Source organism: Camelus bactrianus, chromosome 9, assembly GCF_048773025.1.
Source record: "Camelus bactrianus isolate YW-2024 breed Bactrian camel chromosome 9, ASM4877302v1, whole genome shotgun sequence".
In the NCBI taxonomy this organism is placed as follows: Eukaryota; Metazoa; Chordata; class Mammalia; order Artiodactyla; family Camelidae; genus Camelus; species Camelus bactrianus.
The window spans coordinates 4,969,633-4,988,550 of record NC_133547.1 but is presented as its reverse complement, the minus strand read 5'-3'; the positions used below and the strand labels follow the sequence as shown (position 1 = coordinate 4,988,550).

General features: G+C 49.8%; 1 protein-coding gene and 1 non-coding gene across 3 annotated transcripts; both read right to left on the bottom strand.

The window, feature by feature from the left end:
• Positions 1–2,403: 2,403 nt before the first annotated feature.
• Positions 2,404–12,452, bottom strand: HAS1 (hyaluronan synthase 1). Of its 2 annotated transcripts, none has more exons than XM_074371014.1 (5): positions 12,152–12,452; positions 7,835–8,542; positions 6,234–6,459; positions 5,490–5,622; positions 2,404–3,221 (listed from the first exon to the last, which is right to left on the bottom strand). In XM_074371014.1, exons 1-5 carry the CDS (start codon positions 12,158–12,160, stop codon positions 2,546–2,548), a joined length of 1,752 nt encoding a protein of 583 aa, XP_074227115.1. In that variant the 5' UTR covers positions 12,161–12,452; the 3' UTR covers positions 2,404–2,545. The 2 variants fall into 2 exon arrangements, with proteins under 2 accessions (XP_074227115.1, XP_074227116.1); XM_074371015.1 differs by having other exon boundaries at positions 7,835–8,539; positions 12,152–12,451.
• On the bottom strand, positions 3,645–3,719 carry TRNAD-AUC (transfer RNA aspartic acid (anticodon AUC)). Its single transcript has one exon. It is a non-coding gene; the product is annotated as a tRNA-Asp (tRNA).
• Positions 12,453–18,918: the final 6,466 nt, after the last annotated feature.

Here is an 18,918-nt window from a genome sequence, read left to right as displayed (position 1 = left end):
TTTTTTTTTGACTAACCAGTTTATTGACATTATTTGAAACTTTTGAAACATAAACGGAGAGGCTTTTTGTTGAGACACTGTCAAAACAATTTTTTGAAATGTTCCTGAAACTCACATGGATTTGAAGATGAAAGGATGTTACTACCATCCTTATTAGTCGTTGGGAGGAGGAAAAATATGACTTTATTCCACCTGAAAAATATATACAGGCTTATATCTTTTATTGTCTAAAACAATAAGCTAAAATGAATTTCTATAATTTTAATTTGAAGATTGAATAAATATTTTTCATAAAGATAAAAAAAACTATCTCAGAAGCTAATGACTAGGAAACAGGAAGCCTGAGAATTGGCCCTCAGTTTTATCCACATGGATATCATTGATGAAACTGATGAGCAATTTCCATGGCGCAGTGGGGGGTGACCATCTGACTGGCATGCGTTTAAGACTCAATGAGAGTCTTAAACAGCAAGGTCCTACAGGGAACTATATTCAGTATCTTGTAGTAACCTATAATGAAAAAATATGAAAAGAAATATATGTATGTGTGTGGTTGGCTGGACCATTATGCTGTACACCAGAAACTGACACAACATAGTAAACGGACTCTACTTCAAAAAAGATTTTTTTAAATATATAGCATTTATTCACTACTGAAAGAAAAAGGACTCAGTGAGAGTCAAAATCATCTGTCATTAGAGAAACACCAATCAAAACCACGAGATACCACTTCACCCCCACTAGGATGGCTATAGTCAGAAAGTCAGGAAATAACATGTCAGATGTAGGATGGAGAGAATTCAGAACCCTCATATTTTGCCAGTGGGAATGCAAAGTGGTGCAGCCACTGTGGAAAACATTCTGGCAGTTCCTCAATACGTTAACCATACAATTACCGTACGATCCAGCAATTCCATTCCTAAAGAATTCCATCTAAGAAACTTAAACCTACGTCCACACAAAAATTTGTACATGAGTGTTCATAGCATTATTCACAGTAGTCAAAAAATGAAACTATCCCAAATGTCCATCAGCTGATAAGGGGATAAACAAAAGGTGATACATCCCTACAGTGGAATATTATTTGGCAATAAAAAGCATCAGTGATACACACAGCAACATGCTTGAACTTTGAAAAAGTGCTAAATAAAATCTGTCAGAGAAGAGCACATGTCACATGAATCCATTTATATGGGATGTCCAGGATAAACAAATCTGTTGAGACAGAAAGTAGGCCATGGTTGCCTAGGGCGTGGGGATGGGGGAGGAGAGGGATGAGGAGAGTGCCTGCCAATGGGTATGGGGTTCCTTTTGGGGGGATGATGAAAATGTACTAAAATTAGACCATGGTGATGGCTGTACAAATCTATGAACTTACTAAAGCCCATTGAATTAGACGCTTTCCATGGGTGAACTCTGGAGGAGAGAAACTAGAGACAAATATAGACAGCTCTCAGGGAGATTTGCTGTTAGAAAGAGCAATGTGACTGTCGCTCAAGGAGAAACTGAGGCCAAGACAGGGTGTCTTAAAAATCAGAATAACAGCACGTTTGGATGCTGATGGAAAAGATACCGTAGGGAGGGAAGAATTGATGTTGGAGGAGCAGGTGGGAAGAACCTCTGCAGGGAGATCTTGGAGTAAACCAGAGGGTGTGAGGTCTAGTGCCAAGTGGAAGGGGTTGGCACTGGCTCGGAGCACAGATCATGCACCCTCTGTAATGGGGGAAGGTGGCCTGCGTGGGCACAGTTGCAGATGAGTGAGAAGATGCGGAAATGGGGATCCTGCATTTTCTTCTTGTCACCTCTGTTTTCTCAGGGAGCCAGGACGGAGGTTCAGTGTGAAGTGCCTGAGAAGGAGGTGTTGAGGCGAGACCATGTGTTACCTTTCTTAAGGAATAAGGGACTAGATGACTGGATGGATCAGGAAAACTCCATCACTGTGCCTAACAGTTTCGGGCAGGTAGTAGGGGCTCCGTAAGTTTCTGAATGAACAGTGGAGAAATTCCACCCTCACAACAACCCTGATCCCAGGGATTCATCTCTCTATTTTCTGAAGAGGGAATGGACGCTCCAAGGAGGGAGGGTATCTTGTCTAGTTTCAAACAGCTGGCACCCAAGACTAATCCGACTGCCCAGTTCTCGACCATGCAGTCCCCTTTGTTCTCAGAAAAAGGGGGGGGGGGTAGGCTCAGTAGAAAATAAATAAAATTCTTTATTATGATCCTAATCACACAGTACAAATGGAGATTAAATAAGAACGGAGAGAAATCAGGAGTCCCAGGACAGCATGGGGACCCCTTTCTCCCTGCCCTTAAGCATCCACATGTACCCTGATCAATAAATACCCGTCCCCAAGAGACCCCAAAGTCCCAGACCCCCGCCCCAAGAGTCCAGGCTGAAGAGTCTTGAGTCGACCCCTTCGCTTCACAGAGGATCACCCCGCACGTTCGTGGCTCCGCGGGTGGGGAGGGACACCCCCGAGGCAGGGCTCTCCCCGCCCCTTGAGGCCCCCCCCTCCCCGAGCGGGCACCCCGCCGGCCCGGCCTCACACTTGGACGCGGTAGCCCCCCGCCCGCCGCCGGCAGAGCCGCCGCACGCCCACCCAGTAGAAGGTCAGCATGACCACCCAGTAGCCCACGTAGGCGCCGGCCCCCGCGGCCAGGTGGCGGGCCTCGGCCGCGCGGGACGGGCCGCTCCACTCGGCGCGGGCCTCGTGCGCCACGCTGCGGACCAGGCCCCCGAGCAGCAGCAGCGCCCAGAGGGCCAGCGGCAGCAGCGGGACGTAGTTGGCGGCCAGCTGGCGGCGGCCCGACGTGCCCCAGCCGCTCTGGTTCATGGTGGCCAGCGCCAGGAACTTGGCGGGCAGGAGGCCGCCCATGTAGAGGGGCGCATAGAGCGAGAGCAGCAGCATCCGCGCGCAGCCCCGCAGCCAGGCGGCGAAGGCCGCCTTGGCCAGCGCCACGCCCTGCACGCACAGCAGCACCCAGAGCAGCGCCCACGGGCGGCCGGCGTAGAAGAGCCGCAGCACCGTGGCCGCCACGAAGAAGGGGAAGAGGCCCGAGACCACCGCCTCGTAGGTCATCCACGCGTGGTGCCGGTGCCACCACAGCGCGTTGTACAGCCACTCGCGGAAGTACGACTTGGACCAGCGCGTCTGCTGGCTCAGCCAGCGCAGGAAGGATGACGGCGTCTCCGAGTAGCAGCGGGACCGCGACGTGTACCTGGGCGGGTGGGAGGAGACACGGCCGTCAGCAGGAATCGCAGGCAGGAATGGCCCCTGGGGCGAGTTTTCGCAACCTGTCTGGGCCTCAGGGTTCTGCATAACAAATGGGGTCCTTGGGCTGTGTAATCCAGAGAAAGAGGCCAGAGGAGGAATTCAGGCAAGGCTTTACTGGGACTCCTGCTGCTGCAGCAGGTGGGGGCAAACACAAGTGACAGCTTCACTTCCCCACCCCCCAGGGAGGGAGCCAGCGGGCCCCTTAAATGGGGTGACGGTGGGGGTCATTCAGTGCTCAGGTCAGTGAGGGAGCGGTGGCTTAGGTGGGCTGCCCACCCCCGTGGTAGAGCTGTGCACAGGATCATGCTTAGTCCCCTGTCTTTGCTCCCCTAGAAGTCGCAGTTGAGTTTGGGGCTTTTTTTTAGAATGGAGGTACTGGGGATTGAACCCATGACCTCATGCATGATAAGCATGGGTTCTACCACTGAGCTATACCCACTCCCTGGTTTGGCTCTTTTGTATCTTCTTGTTCCTCATTTGCCCCAGCTGCACATGCGTGCACTTATTTTTCGTTCCTTACAGTTTCTTTGTATTCTGTTGCTGGAGGAGATGCTTGCCTAGGTGGGTAAAGGGTCCCAAGTCCCAGCCTATCTCATTCTCATATGTAAAATGGGGTAAATAATGGTTCCTACCTAATAGGTCATAATTGAATGAGGATTAAATGCCAAGTGCTTAGAACCAGCATATAGTAATTGCTTAATAAATGGTAGCCACTACTATGACTAATGCAACTATTGGCATTACTAATATCATTGTGGTGACTGACACTATTACTAATACTATCACTAATCTATTAGGAATCTGTTATTAGCAGGCCCCATGGTGAGGGACACGCCAGGCATGTTTCCTACCTAGGGTAGCCCCTATGTTAGAGCTTCTCAAGGGAACCATTAAGCTCCTTTCCTGTGGCCCTAGCAGACATTACTAATCAATCCCTCCCAGGTTCTTAGCCAAGCCCACACAAAGCTAGAATCCCTGTATGGAACGTCATCAGCTGGCCTGTGGCAGTCAGTGTCTTTGGAAGGGTCAAACTGTTCTATCCCCACGGGCATTACTTGACACTGTCTAGTCTTCTTCCCCTATGTCACTTGGCATCCTCAGTGACCTCCCTGCTAACCCTCTTCCTCCCTGCAGTCTGTACTCAAAACAGCTGGGAAGGATCCTGTTAAAGCAACATGCCACCCCTCTGCTCAAACCCCCCCCCATGGCTCCCTCATCTTAGTTCACAGTTCTTTCTGCAGCCCACAAGCCTATCATGCGTGGACCCCCCGATTAATTCTCCATCCTCTCTCCCGTTATTGCCCCACCTGCACTATTTTCAGCTTCCATCCCTCTCTTACCTCAGGCACCTTAATTTCACACTTCACTCCCTCCCTGGAAACTGCCTATCCCCCTTCCCTGGCTTTATTTATCTCCATAGCAGGTATCATTACCTAAATACTATATGTTCTACTTACATATCTTAATTTATTGCCCCTCCATCAATGTAGGCTTGAATTTACATCTCTTTTATTTGCTTCTGCATCCCCAGAGCCTAAAACACTGCAGGCACTTAAAGAACACCTGTCAAGTGAATGAATGCGTGGGCTCCCTTGGTAGACCCCAAGTTCACTTTGGTGCTTTCACTGGGTATAACTTTATAGAAATCACTTTCCCCTGAACTTCACCTGCTCTAGCCCATATTTCCCTGAGTCCCATTGAATTATATCTTTTCCTCCTGAAGCCCTTTACTAGAGCTTAGATGTTCTCCATCTCTCCTGCTTGATTCTTCTCACTCTCTCACTAGTTAGATCCCACTCTATCTCTTTCTCTTCCCCTCTCACTTGGAGTAATTCATGCTCTCCCTGGTAAAGCCATCAAGCCCCACCTCATGTTGTGTCTTCTAGCTGTAATTCCCACCCTCACGTTGCCCTACTTGGTAGAGTCCACTGTGTCACATGGGTCGATGCAAATATCACCCCGCCCCTATGATATCTTCCACTCTTCCTTAAGGTCTCACATGATATAGCTCACTGATTCAGTGCTAATGCTCCCTCTCTATTCCTGATGGTTTCTTTCTGTCTCCTCTAAAGTCTCACTTGATGGAACCCACTGTCCTATAATTTACTTCAGGTTTGGAAAATTCCAAACACACACACACACACACACACAGATTTGCTGGGATACTCATTGGCCTCTGCACACACCCAGCCACTCAGTCCCTTCAGCTTACTTGGTGGCATAGCCCATGCTGAGCATGCGGTTGGTGAGATGACGGTCATCCCCAAAGGTGCAGTGGGTGCCCAGGAACTTCTGGTTGTACCAGGCCTCGAGGAACTGCTGCAGGAGGTTGTTCCTATATAGACCTAGGGTGGGGAGGGGACGTACAGGAGCATCAGCCTCTGCTTTTGCCAATACTGTCCCCAATCCTATCTCAACCCTCCCCAGTCCTCTCTCCAACCCCGCTCATCTCCAATTCCAACCCCATCCTTAACCATCTCAATCCTATTCTCAGCCCTCTCTCCGATGACAATTCCAGCCCCAATCCTGTTCTCAACCTCAAATCCTTCCTCAATCCCATACCCATCCCAAACTTGTCCAGTCCTGTCACTGACGCACACTCACTTTGAATGCCCCAATCTCAATCCATTCTCAGCCCCACCCCCTATACATCCTCATCTAAAAATCCATCTCCACCCCCAAACCTAGCACCAACACTGTCCTTGACTCCAAACCCATGTCATCCCCTTCCCCAAACCCTCCCCCACCCCAGTCCCAATCCCCATCCATACCCTTTCTCCAACCCATCCCCAACACCAGACACCATCCCCACCTCCAGCTTCCAATCTTATCCCTCTTCCCAAGTCCTGCCCCAGCCCCATCTCTGTCCCCAGTCTCAATCCCATCTTCAACCCATTCTGGGTCCCCTTCTCCCTTCCTCTCCACCCCATCCATGGCCCTCCCAAGCCCTGCTCACCCAGGGGACCACTGATGCAGGACACACAGTGGAAATAGCTCTGACAAGCCCGCTCCACGTTGAAGGCCACCCAGTACCGCAGGCTGCTCAGGAAGCTGACCCAGGAGTCCAGAGGGTTAAGGATCCGCACATCACCCCCAACAGCCCCTACCCGCGGGTCCTCGTCCAGAACCCGCACCAGCTCCAGCAGTGCCATGGGGTCCAGCCTCGTGTCTGAGTCACAGACCTGTCAGGTAGAAGAGGCCAGGATCAGGCCATATCCTTGTGCAGGGCTGGTAACTGAAGGGAGGGTACCAAGGGATGGGGAGCAGCTGGGACACTCTGCAGCCAGTCTGAACATAACTTTGAATTCTTTAGTCATTTTTAATGTCTAGTCACATTTTAAGATGACACCCCCCCCCAACACCCATGCTCTTGTATAATACCCTCCTCTGTTGTGTGGGCGAGATCTGAAACTTGCTTCTAACCAATAGAATATGGCAAAAGTGGCGACATATAACTCCCATGATTATATTACCTTCTATGGAAATGGTGAAGGAGTTTTGCAATATAATTAAGGTCTCTAATCTGTTGACTTTAAGTTAATCAAAGGGAGGTTATCCTGGGTGGGCCTGATCTAATCAGGCGAGCCCTTTAAAAAAAGGTCTAGAAGTCAGAGACTTTCTCTTGCTGGTCTGTAAGAGGCAAGCTACCATGAATTCTATGACTGCAAAAAAACAAAGTCTGCCAACAAACACATGAGCTTGGAAGAGGCCCCTGAGCCTTAGATAAGACCCAGCTACAGCTGACACCATGACTACAGTCTGATGACACCCTGAACAGAGAATCCAGCTAAGCTTTGCCCAGACTTCTGGACCACGGAAACTATGAGATAATAAACATGTTTTGTTTCAAGCTGCCAAATGTGTGGCAATTTGTTATGCAGCAATAGGAAACTAATGCAATGCATTAATGAGTGAATCTCTACATTGAATGGATGAACAAATGACTAAATGAACAAATGAATCTCTATACTGAATAGATAGGTAAATGGACAAATAAATGAACAAGAGACTCTTACAGGGTGAAGGAAGAAAGGAAGGAACAGAAGGAAACAGTCTCTACATTTAATGAATACGTGAATGAATAAATGAGTGAATGATCACCATATTGGATGGATAAATGAATGCATAAATGAATGAGTGAAGGAAAGAATTTCTACACTGGATGAGGAAAGGATCTCATTGAATCTACATTGAATAAATGAATAAATAAATGGATGGTCTCTATATTAGATGAATAGATGAATGAATGAGTAAAGACAAGACTACACTGAAAGAAGGAAGGGAAGGAGGGGGTAAATTCTATACTGAATGGATGAATGAAACTTTATATTGAATAGATGGAGGGATGAATGAATGAGTGAGTTAAGGAAAGAGTCTGTGCATCAAATGGATGAATGAATGAAGAAAGGAAGGAAAGAAGGAAGAAATCTCTCCACTGAATGGATGAATGAATAAAAGGAGGGTGTCATTCCAACCTTAGATTGAATGAAGGACCCCAGGGAGGTGGGATTCGGGGTGCCAGGGTGACGGATGGGGGTGGGGGCGCCTTCCACGCACCTGCACGTAGTCCACCGAGTCGCCCAGAGCCTTGAAGGCGGTGTACATGACCTCGCGCTTGCCGCCCCAGCGCTGCGCCACACACACGCATCTGCGCGTCCTCACCAGCGCCTCCACCGCCAGCCGCCCGGGATCCTCGGCCTCCACCTCCCGGTAGGCGCCCTCGCCCGCCGCGCCCGCCGCCGCGGGTTCCCAGGGCTGGTGGTAGTTGCCGTCCCACACGTAGGTGGCGGGGTCCTCGTCGGCGAAGACCTCGCGGAACATGTCGACCATGTAGAGGTCCTCGGCGCGGTTGCCGTCCACCACCATGAGGACGCGCAGCCGCGCGCGCGGGTACAGCAGGGCGCGGGCGGACACCAGGCACTGGCGCAGGTACGCCGGGTCCTCCTGGTACGCGGAGATGGTCAGCGCCACGCTGCGCGCCGTGGCCGCGTCCGGGGGGCCCCGCGCCGCCGCCCGCCGCGCCGCCGCCGCCACCCGCCGGTGCTCCAGGTACGCGAAGAGACTCTGCGCCACCAGGTGCGCCGAGAGGAAGGCCCCGTAGAGGCCGAAGGCCAGGAGGCCGTAGCGGTCGGAGGCCAGCGGCACGCCGGCAGCGTAGGCCCAGGTTATGAGGCCCAGGATGAGCAGCGCGAAGGCGATGGTCAGCACCCGCCGGGCCAGGCCGGAGCAGTGGCGGGCCGCCGGGCTGGGCTTGGGGACGTCCTGCTGGGAGAGGAGACAGGAAGAGGAAGGAGTGCTGAAATGCCCTTCGGGAAGGGAAGCCCTCCTGGATTTTGTTCCCAAGCCATTGATAACATTCTCTTTTTGTAAAGAAAATCCACTAGGTACTGCAAAGTTATTTTCATTAATAAAAATATATGTGGAGGGGGAGGGTATAGCTCAGTGGTAGAGTGCATGCCTAGCATGCACGAGGTCCTGGGTTCCAGTACCTCCATTACATAAATAGATGAATAAACCTGATTACCTCCCCTCAAAAAAAATTAATTTTAAAATAAATAAATATATATATATGGCAAACAGTTATCCAGGCTTGAATGCCTGCTTATATTGACTCTAATACTATTTATTTCCACATTTTTAACAGCTCTTAAATCCATGTGGATTACACTCAGTGGAATATCACAATTTAATCGACAGGTGTTTCCCTCCCTCCTTCTTAGTAGTACAGGAAAATAATAATTCATCTCACAATTAAAGGTTTCTTAGTGTTGAGATAATAATAGACTGAAACATGATAGCCAGGCATTGCTTTAAGCCTTTTGTAGGAACTAACTTTTTTTTTTCAATTGAAGTATAGTCGGTATACAATGTTGTGTCTATTTCTGGTGTACAGTATAATGTTTCAATGATATGTATACATATATTCCTTTCCATATTCTTTTCCATTATAGGTTATTACAAGGTATGGAATATAGTTCCCTGTGCTGTACAGTAGGACCTTATTATTTATCTATTTTATATATAGTAGGAACCAACTTATTTTAATCCTTGAATCAGCCCTATGAGGGAGGTACTTTTATTGTCATCCCCATTTTACAGATGAGGCAACTGAGTCACACAGCAGAGTATCAACCTGCCCAAGGGTCTGCCTGGAAAGCACAGAATCCAAGATCTGAACCTTGAGAATCCAGTTACTAAACCACAACCTTGTACACTGGCTTTACTCCTCAGGAGCAGCCCCAGGGGACAGACAATGTTTACTGCCACCACCATACAGATGGCAAAACCAACGACTGATAAGCCAGGAGGAGTGGCTGAGAGGGCCAGGTGTCCGGTACATGTTGTTGGAAGAGCTTAGAATTGGGGGGGGGGGGCTCAGTTTTCCCACCTGTTTGGAGTTTTAGCCCCTTCCACGGGCCAAGCACTGCTCCATGTGAGGAAGGTACTGTTACTCCCTTCTGTTACAGATGAGAAAACGGAGGCACAGGGAAGTGGATTCTCTTGCCTAAAGTCACGCAGGCTTCATCGTCTGGCCCCATCATCCTCCTCACTAAACTGTCATCAGTTTCCACCTCTTGGGCTGATTATGAGTTATATGAATCCCTAAACTATGGGTCTGCACCGTCCAACACGGGAGCCCCCTGCCGCATGTGTCTACAAAGCCCTGAAACGCAGCCAGTACGACTAGCTGAATTTTTAATTTTATTTAGTTGAAATGTTTCAATTGAGAAACTGGTACTTGATTTACTTATCAAAAAGCTGTTAAGCATGTTTGGGACAAATAGGGTCTGGGAAGCTCCTTTTTCAACTGTAAGTTTTATGAAATCTAAAAATACAAATCAAAAAGAAAGCTACTTAAAGAAACAAGTAGAATGTCTATCGCTGAATTGTACTTTTATAGGTGGTTAAAATGATCAATATTATATTATGTATTTTATCACAATAAAAAATGTACACAAAGAACTATCTCCAATGAAAATATAGCACCTGCATGACATGTGCTGCACATCTGGATTGTGAAGCCTGAGTGTAGAAAAAAGAAGGTAAAATATCTCATTAATATTTTTGTGTCGATGCTGTACATCAGAAATCGACACAATGTAAACTGACTGTACTTCAGTAAAAGTATATTAAAAAATATTTTTGTGTCGACTGTATACTGAAGTGATAATATTTTTGTTATATAGCGGGGTCGGCACACTACAGCTCCTTGGGCCGAATGCCTGCTGCCTTTTTCACTACAGCCCCACAAGCTAAAATTACTGTTTATGTTTTTAAAAGGTTGAAAAATGTCAAAAGAAGAAGAATATTTTGTGGCACATGAAAATCATATGAAAACAATAAGATCCTACTGTATAGCACAGGGAACTATATTCAATATCTTGTAATAACCTATAATGGAAAAGAGTATGAAAAGGAATATATAGAGAGAGAACTGAATCACTAGGCTGTACATCAGAAACCAACACAACATTGTCAATTGACTGTAGTTTAATTTAAAAAATAATCATAGGAGGGAGGGTATAGCTCAGTGGTAGAGCACATGCTTAGCATGCAGGAGGTCCTGGGTTCAGTCCCCAGTACTTCCTCTAAGAATAAATAAATAAGTAAACCTAATTACCTCGCCCCACCAGAAACAAATAAATAATGATAATAAAAAAGAAAAGCACTAAAATAAAAAAAGAAAATTATATGAAACTCAATTACATGGAAGGTGGGCCCCCTTCCATCATTTTATTGGCACGTCACATTCATCTGGTTACCTATTGACCATGGCTGATTTCACACAGTGTCAAAGTTGAGACGTTACAACAGAGACGGTATGGCCCTTGAAACTGCAAATACAGACTGTCTGACCTGGTATGGAAAATGTTTGCTGACTCCTGATACACTGGGTTCAATAAAATGTTATTATGAAAATGAACTGCACCTGTTTCTTTTTCTTTTTTTTTTTTTTTTAATATGGCTACTAGAAAATTTTAAATTGTCTGTGGTTCATGCCACGTCTCTCTAGGGCAGAGCTAAGGTACAGCTTTGAGCCTGAAGCTCGTAATCTGCCAATATTGACAATTATTATTATTTCTTCCAGAATCATCCTTCTCTGTCCCTTTGCCCCAAAATTAGCCCTGCCTGAATTTTTAGGGGTGGCCCAATTCATGGGGGATCACAGAGACGGGAGGACATCTAGAGGGTTCTAATTCCGACAACAGTCAGGGTCACGCGGATGGGTTGTGGTCACGCAACCCCACACGTGTGCTCGGAAAACCCTCAGGTTCTGCCGGATAACCCCAGGCACCTGCTCTTAGAAGTCTGTGATCCTAAGACACTCCCCTACCCACTCAATTAACAGCCACACAGGTGAGGTTGGGTACACATGCCCTTAAGCAGGAAAAAGCAACAACACGAAGAGATGCCCACGCAGCAACAAACACACAGAAGACCCCCACCCCTGGGTCTGGAGCAACGAGTTGCTGAAGAAATAGCAACCGTTGAGATTGAACCATCTGAAATTGACATGTTTACAAGTCACAAGTGCCCAGACATCGGCGATTTCATCTGGTTTGCCTTCATAGCTGCTGAACACAGGAAAGTAGCAATTCAGCTCCACGGGTCAAGCAAACGCAGCTCTCCTCTCCTCTCCCCGGGCACACAGACGTCCAGGAGTTATAAGCCAGGTGAGCATGGCCATGTCACATCTCCCATGAGCACCGGCGGGATGGCACGCAGACTCTCACGGTCACTGTCCCCGCACGGGAGCGCACAGGTAAACTCCCCAGAACTCGCGGCTCCCCGCACACGCGTGGCCACACGTGTGCTGTAGCGCCCCCCGCCCCCCGCACGGCTGCGGACAGACCGACAGACGCACACACACACCTGTCTCATTGCTGTGGGTCCGGCGGGCCTCTCTCCTCTCCTCTCCTCGCTTCTCCCCGAGTCTCTGCGGCCCGAGAGCTGGGGGGGGGGTGATTTGAAGAGCAGCGCAGGCGGGGGCGAGAGGAGGAGCTGACGTCAGGGCTGAGCTGGGCCAGGGGCTCTGAGGTCACGGCCGGCCGTCGGGCAGCCCCACCCGCTTCCCGCCATCAGCCCCCACCCCCCAGCACCAGACGGGCCTCCCTCCCCAGCCCCCCGTCATCGCAGCCCTTCCCTCTCTCCTGAGGCCCCCATTGCACCCCTTCTTCCCCCATCTCTCCCCTTTATTTCTTCTCCTCTCTCTGCCCTCTTCTCTCCCTCCATTTCTGTACTTCTCTCCATCCTTTTATTTCTCCCTGCCTCTCTCCCCACTTCTTTCCTCCTCTCTCCCCCATTTCTCTCTCTTTCCCCCATCCTCAGCTCTTCTCGCCTCCCCTCAACCCCCCACCCCGCCTCAGCCCATCTCCCTCATCCCAGTGTCCCCACACACCGCTCCTCCCCTCCTATCTTCAGAATCCTTCCGGGTTGGCTTCCCCAGGGACTGTCCCGGCCACTGGCAGATGGAATAAAATGCACACGTGCGTGCTTGTGGGTGTGACTCGTGTGCGCGCTGGCCTGGGAGGCCGGCTGTCTGGAACTGGAGCTGGGAGTGAACGTCTGTCCGTTCAGTGCCTCATTGACTTGAGTCGCGTGTGCCCGCATGTGCGCCCACAGATGTGCCAGGGTCCGGGGAGGGGGCTGGGGCACTGGGATTTGTCCTCGCAGGCGTCGAGGGTGAACGCAAAGTCGTTGGTTCCCAGCTCCTCAGGACAGGAAGACTCAGTGACAAATGACATTATTTCCATGCCCTTTCTTTTCATGATTAAAAAAAAAAAAACACCTCTGTATCTAATTCAATCTTTCTGCTCCACTTACTATGAACTGATTTTGTCTGTCCCTCCCCCTGCTTCTCCATGTCTGTGACTCTGATTATTGTGAATCCCTGCCTGTGCCGACCTCCTTCTCTCTTCATCTGTGTCTCTCTTTGAGTCTATGATTTTGTCCCGGTCTCCCTGGCTCTGTTTCTCTGTCCATCTGTCCGGTTGTCTGTCTGTGTGTTCCAGTCTCTCTCCATGCCTCCCTATCTCTGGCTCTCTCTGTCTCTGGCTCTCTCTCTTTTGGTGTGTCCATTTCTGTCTGCTCCCCTCTGGGTTTGAGTCTGTCTGTCTCTAAATTTCTGACTCTCCATCTCTCTGATTTTCTCATCCTCTCTCTCTTTCCCCCTTCCTCCCTCTCTGTGTTTCTCTGCCTGGGTTTCTGTGTACATCACTCTTCTTCTCTCTGGTTCTATCTGTATCCTTATCTTTTTTTTTTTTTATCTCCCAGGTTTTGCTTCTCTGCCTGTTTCTCCCTATTCCTCTCAGTGTTTGACTGTTTCTCTTTCCTCTGCCTCTGTCTCTCTCTGAGTCTCTGTCATCCCTGGGTCTCTGCATCTCTGTGTATCGCTGAGGCCCTATCTGTGTGTTTCTCTGTCTCTCTCTCTGACTCACTCTCTCTCTCTCACTGTTTCTCTCTGTTTTTCTGTCTCCAAGTCCTTATTTCTCCCTGCTGCTCCATCACTTCCAGCCGGTCCCCTGCAAGATGCCAAGTTCTCACTCCCTGGGTTTCCCCAGAGGGGCAGGGTGGGGAGGGGCCATCGCCAGGTTGAGCCTTTGCCTGAGCCTGGTTGTCAGGGAGAAAAGGGCTGGTTCAGGACCCAAGTGAGGGGCACCACGCCCACCTCACCAGGGCAGGGCTGTTTCTGAGTCTCTGACGCTGCTGCCGGGAGCCTGGGCAGCCGCCTGGTGTCCGGCTGTGTCAGGATGATGGGTTCTCCTGTGGGAGCCAAGCCCAGAATAGGAGGGGAGGGTGATTCCTCTACTCTGAGGTGGGGGTGGGGGGGCAGCCCAGGCTCCACTCAGAAGCCGGGCATCTGGCTGCCCAGCCCCCACCCCGCCCTGCCCGGGTGGAGCAGCTGTATAAAACCAGATGTTTCTAAAACCAGAGTGTGGACGAGGGAGGAGGGACCTGGACTTTAAACTCCAATGGTTTCCTCCTCCAGGACCCTGGAGTCCAGGCCCCCAGCCCCTCCTCTCTCAGGACCCTCTTTCTCCAACCTCCTCCTCCCTCAGACCCTGAGTCCGGGCCCCCAGTCCCCTCCTCCCTCAGACTCAGATGTCAAATCTCCCAGAATTCCTTGCAGGGAGAGAGGAACAAGGCTGGAAGCAGCCAAGACAGGAGCTGAAAGACAAGGACAGGTGAAGCCGGACACTCCCACGGGAGGCAGGGATTGGTGTGGTGGGACCACTTCCCACTCCCCTCACTAACAGCCATCTCTCCAGAACCCTCCACTCCAATGGTGGCTGATCTCGGGTCTCTGCCCTGAGTCTACAGTGGCCTTGCAAAGATATCAATCATCATCGCAAAACCTCAGGGTGTGGTTTACAGAACAAAGGACAAAAGGAGCGAAATGGACAGGGGAGATGATGAGGCAGAAATAGAGAAAAAGCAGGGGAAAGAACACTGGTTCACTGTAGGAACATCTCCTGCACCGCCGGTGGGCTGGGCTGTCAGCTGGGCGATGCCGGGCACATAGAAATGACTCAGACCCAGGCCCTGCCCTGGAGGAGATGCCAGTCTGGTGGAGGAGACAGCTGTGTAAACAGAGGACCACAGACCAGTGTGAGGCTGCATGAACCCACAGGAGGGCTTCCTGGAGGAGGTGATATCCTGGAGGTGCTGAGTCCTGACTGATGAGAAGTTAGAAAGGGGAAGGGCAGCAGGGGTGGGGCTGGGGGTTGAAAGGTGGAACTGGAAGGGCATCCAAGGCAAGGAATGTCCTGGCCAGTCAGGAAAGTACTGGGGAGTTGTGGAAGCTTCAAGGGTGGGGTGCATAGCAGGGTCCACCCCAGGCAGGGTTTTGAATGCCAAATTCAGAGAGTGGGACTTTGTCCTGGGTGCTGGGGAGCCATGAGAGGGCTGGCAGCAGGGGAGGGACAGGCAGTTCTGGGTGCCTCTGGGCAGTTAGCCATCTTCAGGACTACTTGCTTCCTGGGGAACTAGGGAGGGTGAGAGGCCCGGGGAGGGGAAGCAACTTGAAGAAGGCTGTGTTTTGTGAAATTCTTGAGTCTAGGCAAATGATTTCTCTGCAAGGTGGGAGGGAAGCACTTTGGGAGAATCTGGGCAATGAGAGTCAGAGGGGGAGAGGAAGAGAGGGAGAAGGGGAGGGAGGAGAGAGGAGGGGAGGATAGGAGGGGAGGAGGGAAGGAGGAGAAGAGGAGGGAGGGAGGAGGAGAGGTGGGAGGGGAGGAGGCTCACCTGATCACCTGTTTAATATGGAAACCTGCCCCACCCTGGGACTCCCGACCCCCTCTCCCTTCCCCTACTTTTACTTTTTCCCACAGAATTTGTCGTCTTCGTATGGAAAGTATAACTTGCCCATGGAGAATCTTTTCTGTATGAGGCATGTCTCCCCTGTGAGACTGCAAGCACTACACAGGCAGGGGTCTTGGCCCGGTTCCTCTGGATCTGGACCTATGCCTGGTACACAGTAGGTGCTCAATAAATATGTGGCAAATGAATGAGTGAGATTGGGATGGAGAGTCAGAATGGTAGACAGAGACAGGAAAGAGAAAGAAGAGGAGGAAAAGGGGGGATGGGAAGGGAGGGAAGGAGGGAATAGGAAGGGGAAGGGGGAGGAGAGATGGATAAGGAGGAGGAGGAGGAGGGAGAGAGAAGTAAGGATGGGGAGGGGGAGGGACAGGGAGAAACACAGAGAAGTGGGAGGGAGCAAGCCCAGAGCTAGAATCCCCACCCCCACCCAGCAGCTCAGAGGGATGGGGTGTGGAGTTCCCAGGGAGGCTGGACCCTAGGCAAGGCTTCCCAGGATCGGCAAAGATCCAAAATCCCTAAGTAGAGCATGTGCCTCTGAACTTCCAGGAATTCCAGGGCTTGGGTCCCGGTGCTCTGAGCTGAGCCCTGGATGGGCAGCGGTACGTTGGTTACAAAGAAGGCTGTTCCTCCCACACATCCATGTTCTGGGAAACACCTCAGCCTCCAAATTCTGCTGAAATTCTGAGAGGAGGGGAGGCGATGACTGTACATCCACCTTCTGCCTCGGAGGAAGTTGGGGGACTTCTGAGGCCAGGAGGAGAGGGACAGTTCTGACTGGCCAGGACACCATCCCTCCAGCTGAAGACATCTCCGCCCCATTTCCTCTCTGCTCTCACCCTTTTCCCCAGAGGGAACTAGAGACAGAAGGAGCCAGAGAGAGACTTCCCTTGCAGCAGCTCTGTCCTCTCCCAAGGAAGCAAGAGACAAGTCTCATTTTCCAGAGAGGGAAACCGAGGCCTGGGAAGAGCTGTTTCCTGGCCAGAGTGATGCAGTCTGGGGGCAGCAGAGCCATGTAAGAAGGTCACTGCGGGAGGAGGGGGCTGGGGACTGGACCCCTGGGTCTGAGGGAGGAGGGTCCCAGGATCCACACCGCTATGTACTGAAGAGGAGGCCTGGCTCCTGGACTCCCAGGTCCGTCACCTTCGGAGCTCTGACAAAAGTTTTTGAGGTCCAGATTACTCTTGAATACACGGCTTTAGCTCTGTGTCTCCCCAGCTCCCTTCCTGAAGTTCCCACTGTCCACCTTGAGTCCTGGGTCCGCCTCCAGCACTGACCAGGGCCTGAAGAGCCTCTGGGGGAGGAATACAGCAGTCTGAGTCAGAAGACGGTGAGAGGATGATGGGGAGCCGGAATGCAGGCTGGGCCTCCTGGGTAGGAGTCAGTTCCTTGCGTGTTCTTTTTTTTTTTTTTTTTAATTTGCATTCACTTATTTATTTTTGTCAGGGAAGTTTGTATCCACTGCCAGAGACCCTCACTGTCTTTATTTTTTTTTTTAACTTTTTTTTATTGAGTTATAGTCATTTTACAATGTTGTGTCAAATTCCAGTGTAGAGCACAATTTTTCAGTTATACATGAACATATATATATTCATTGTCACATTTTTTTCACTGTGAGCTACCATAAGATCTTGTGTATATTTCCCTGTGCTATACAGTATAATCTTGTTTATCTGTCCTACATTTTGAAATCCCAGTCTGTCCCTTCCCACCCCCCGCCTCCTTGGCAACCACAAGTTTGTATTCTATGTCTATGAGTCTGTTTCTGTTTTGTATTTATGTTTTGTTTTTTTAGATTCCACATATGAGCGATCCTATATGGTATTTTTCTTTCTCTTTCTGGCTTACTTCACTTAGAATGACATTCTCCAGGAACATCTATGTTGCTGCAAATGGCTGTTATGTTGTCACTTTTTATGGCTGAGTAGTATTCCATTGTATAAATATACCACATCTTTATCCAGTCATCTGCTGATGGACATTTAGGCTGTTTTCATGTCTTGGCTATTGTAAATAGTGCTGCTATGAACATTGGGGTGCAGGTGTCATTTTGAAGTAGGGTTCCTTCTGGATATATGCCCAGGAGTGGGATTTCTGGGCCATATGGTAAGTCTATTCCTAGTCTTTTGAGGAATCTCCATGCAGTGGCTGCACCAAACTGCATTCCCACCAGCAATGTAGGAGGGTTCCCTTTTCTCCACAGCCTCTCCAGCATTTGTCATTTGTGGACTTTCAAATGATGGCCATTCTGACTAGTGTGAGGTGATACCTCATTATAGTTTTGATTTGCATTTCTCTGATGATTAGGGATATTGAGCATTTTTTCATGTGCCTATTGGTCATTTGTATGTCTTCCTTGGAGAATTGCTCATTTAGGTCTTTTGCCCATTTTTGGATTGGGCTGTTTGTTTCTTTCTTGTTAAGTCGTATGAGCTGCTTATATATTCTGGAGATCAAGCCTTTGTCGGTTTCATTTGCAAAAATTTTCTTCCATTCCGTAGGTTGTCTTTTTGTTTTACTTATGGTTTCCTTTGCTGTGCAGAAGCTTGTAAGATTAATTAGGTCCCATTTGTTTATTCTTGCTTTTATTTCTATTGCTTGGGTAGATCCTTGAGTGTTCTTAAGTCTCTCTTTCCTTACCTGTAAAATGGGAATGTCTCAAGTTGTCCCTCAGCAGGTAGCCCTTCAGATTAAGAGAGAGCATCTGCCTGGCACAGTAGAATCTGAGGTGAGTTTTAGCTGTTCCTGAGCCAATGGCAGCTGAAGGTCTGCACCACTGACCCAGGCAGCAACAGGGGGACCTTCACCCTCCCTGGTGACATCAGCTCCAACCCGGGGTGTCTGCATCCAACTTTCCCTTCTTCATAAGGACACCCAGTCCTATTGGATTGGGGCCCACCCTACTTCAGTACTGTCATCCAACCGAACTTGGTCTGCTCGCCCATGTGCAGTAAAGCCCATCTACTGACCCCAGGTTGTGGTGAAGGAGGGTGCAGGGTTGGTTGCAGGGCCCTCAGCAAGGAGTCCAAGTAGCTAGTGCTTAGAAGATCTGAACTCCCCAAAAGTCTTTCAGGGTAAGGTTTTTAAAGACAGGATGAGGGAGAGGGGCTGTGGGGGTGGGTGATCCGCTCTTGGACGTTCTTCTGACTGGTTGGTGGTGAGGACATTGGGAGTCAACATCATCAACCTTCTGGTTCCATCAGGTCTGGGGTCCACATGCTTATGGGCAGCACATAGTTAACTTCTTCCACCTGGTGGGGGTTTCAATGTCTGCAACACAGCTCAAAGGATAGGGCTCAGAATACTATCTATAGCCCTTAAGG

Bases quoted from the DNA above. Each gene is read 5' to 3' on its own strand.
- HAS1 (XM_074371014.1), bottom strand. The intron at 5,623-6,233 runs GTGAGCAGGGCT...TCCCCACCCTAG, and splicing joins CTGCATCAGTGGTCCCCTGG to GTCTATATAGGAACAACCTC. The intron at 3,222-5,489 runs GTAAGCTGAAGG...CCACCCGCCCAG, and splicing joins AGCATGGGCTATGCCACCAA to GTACACGTCGCGGTCCCGCT.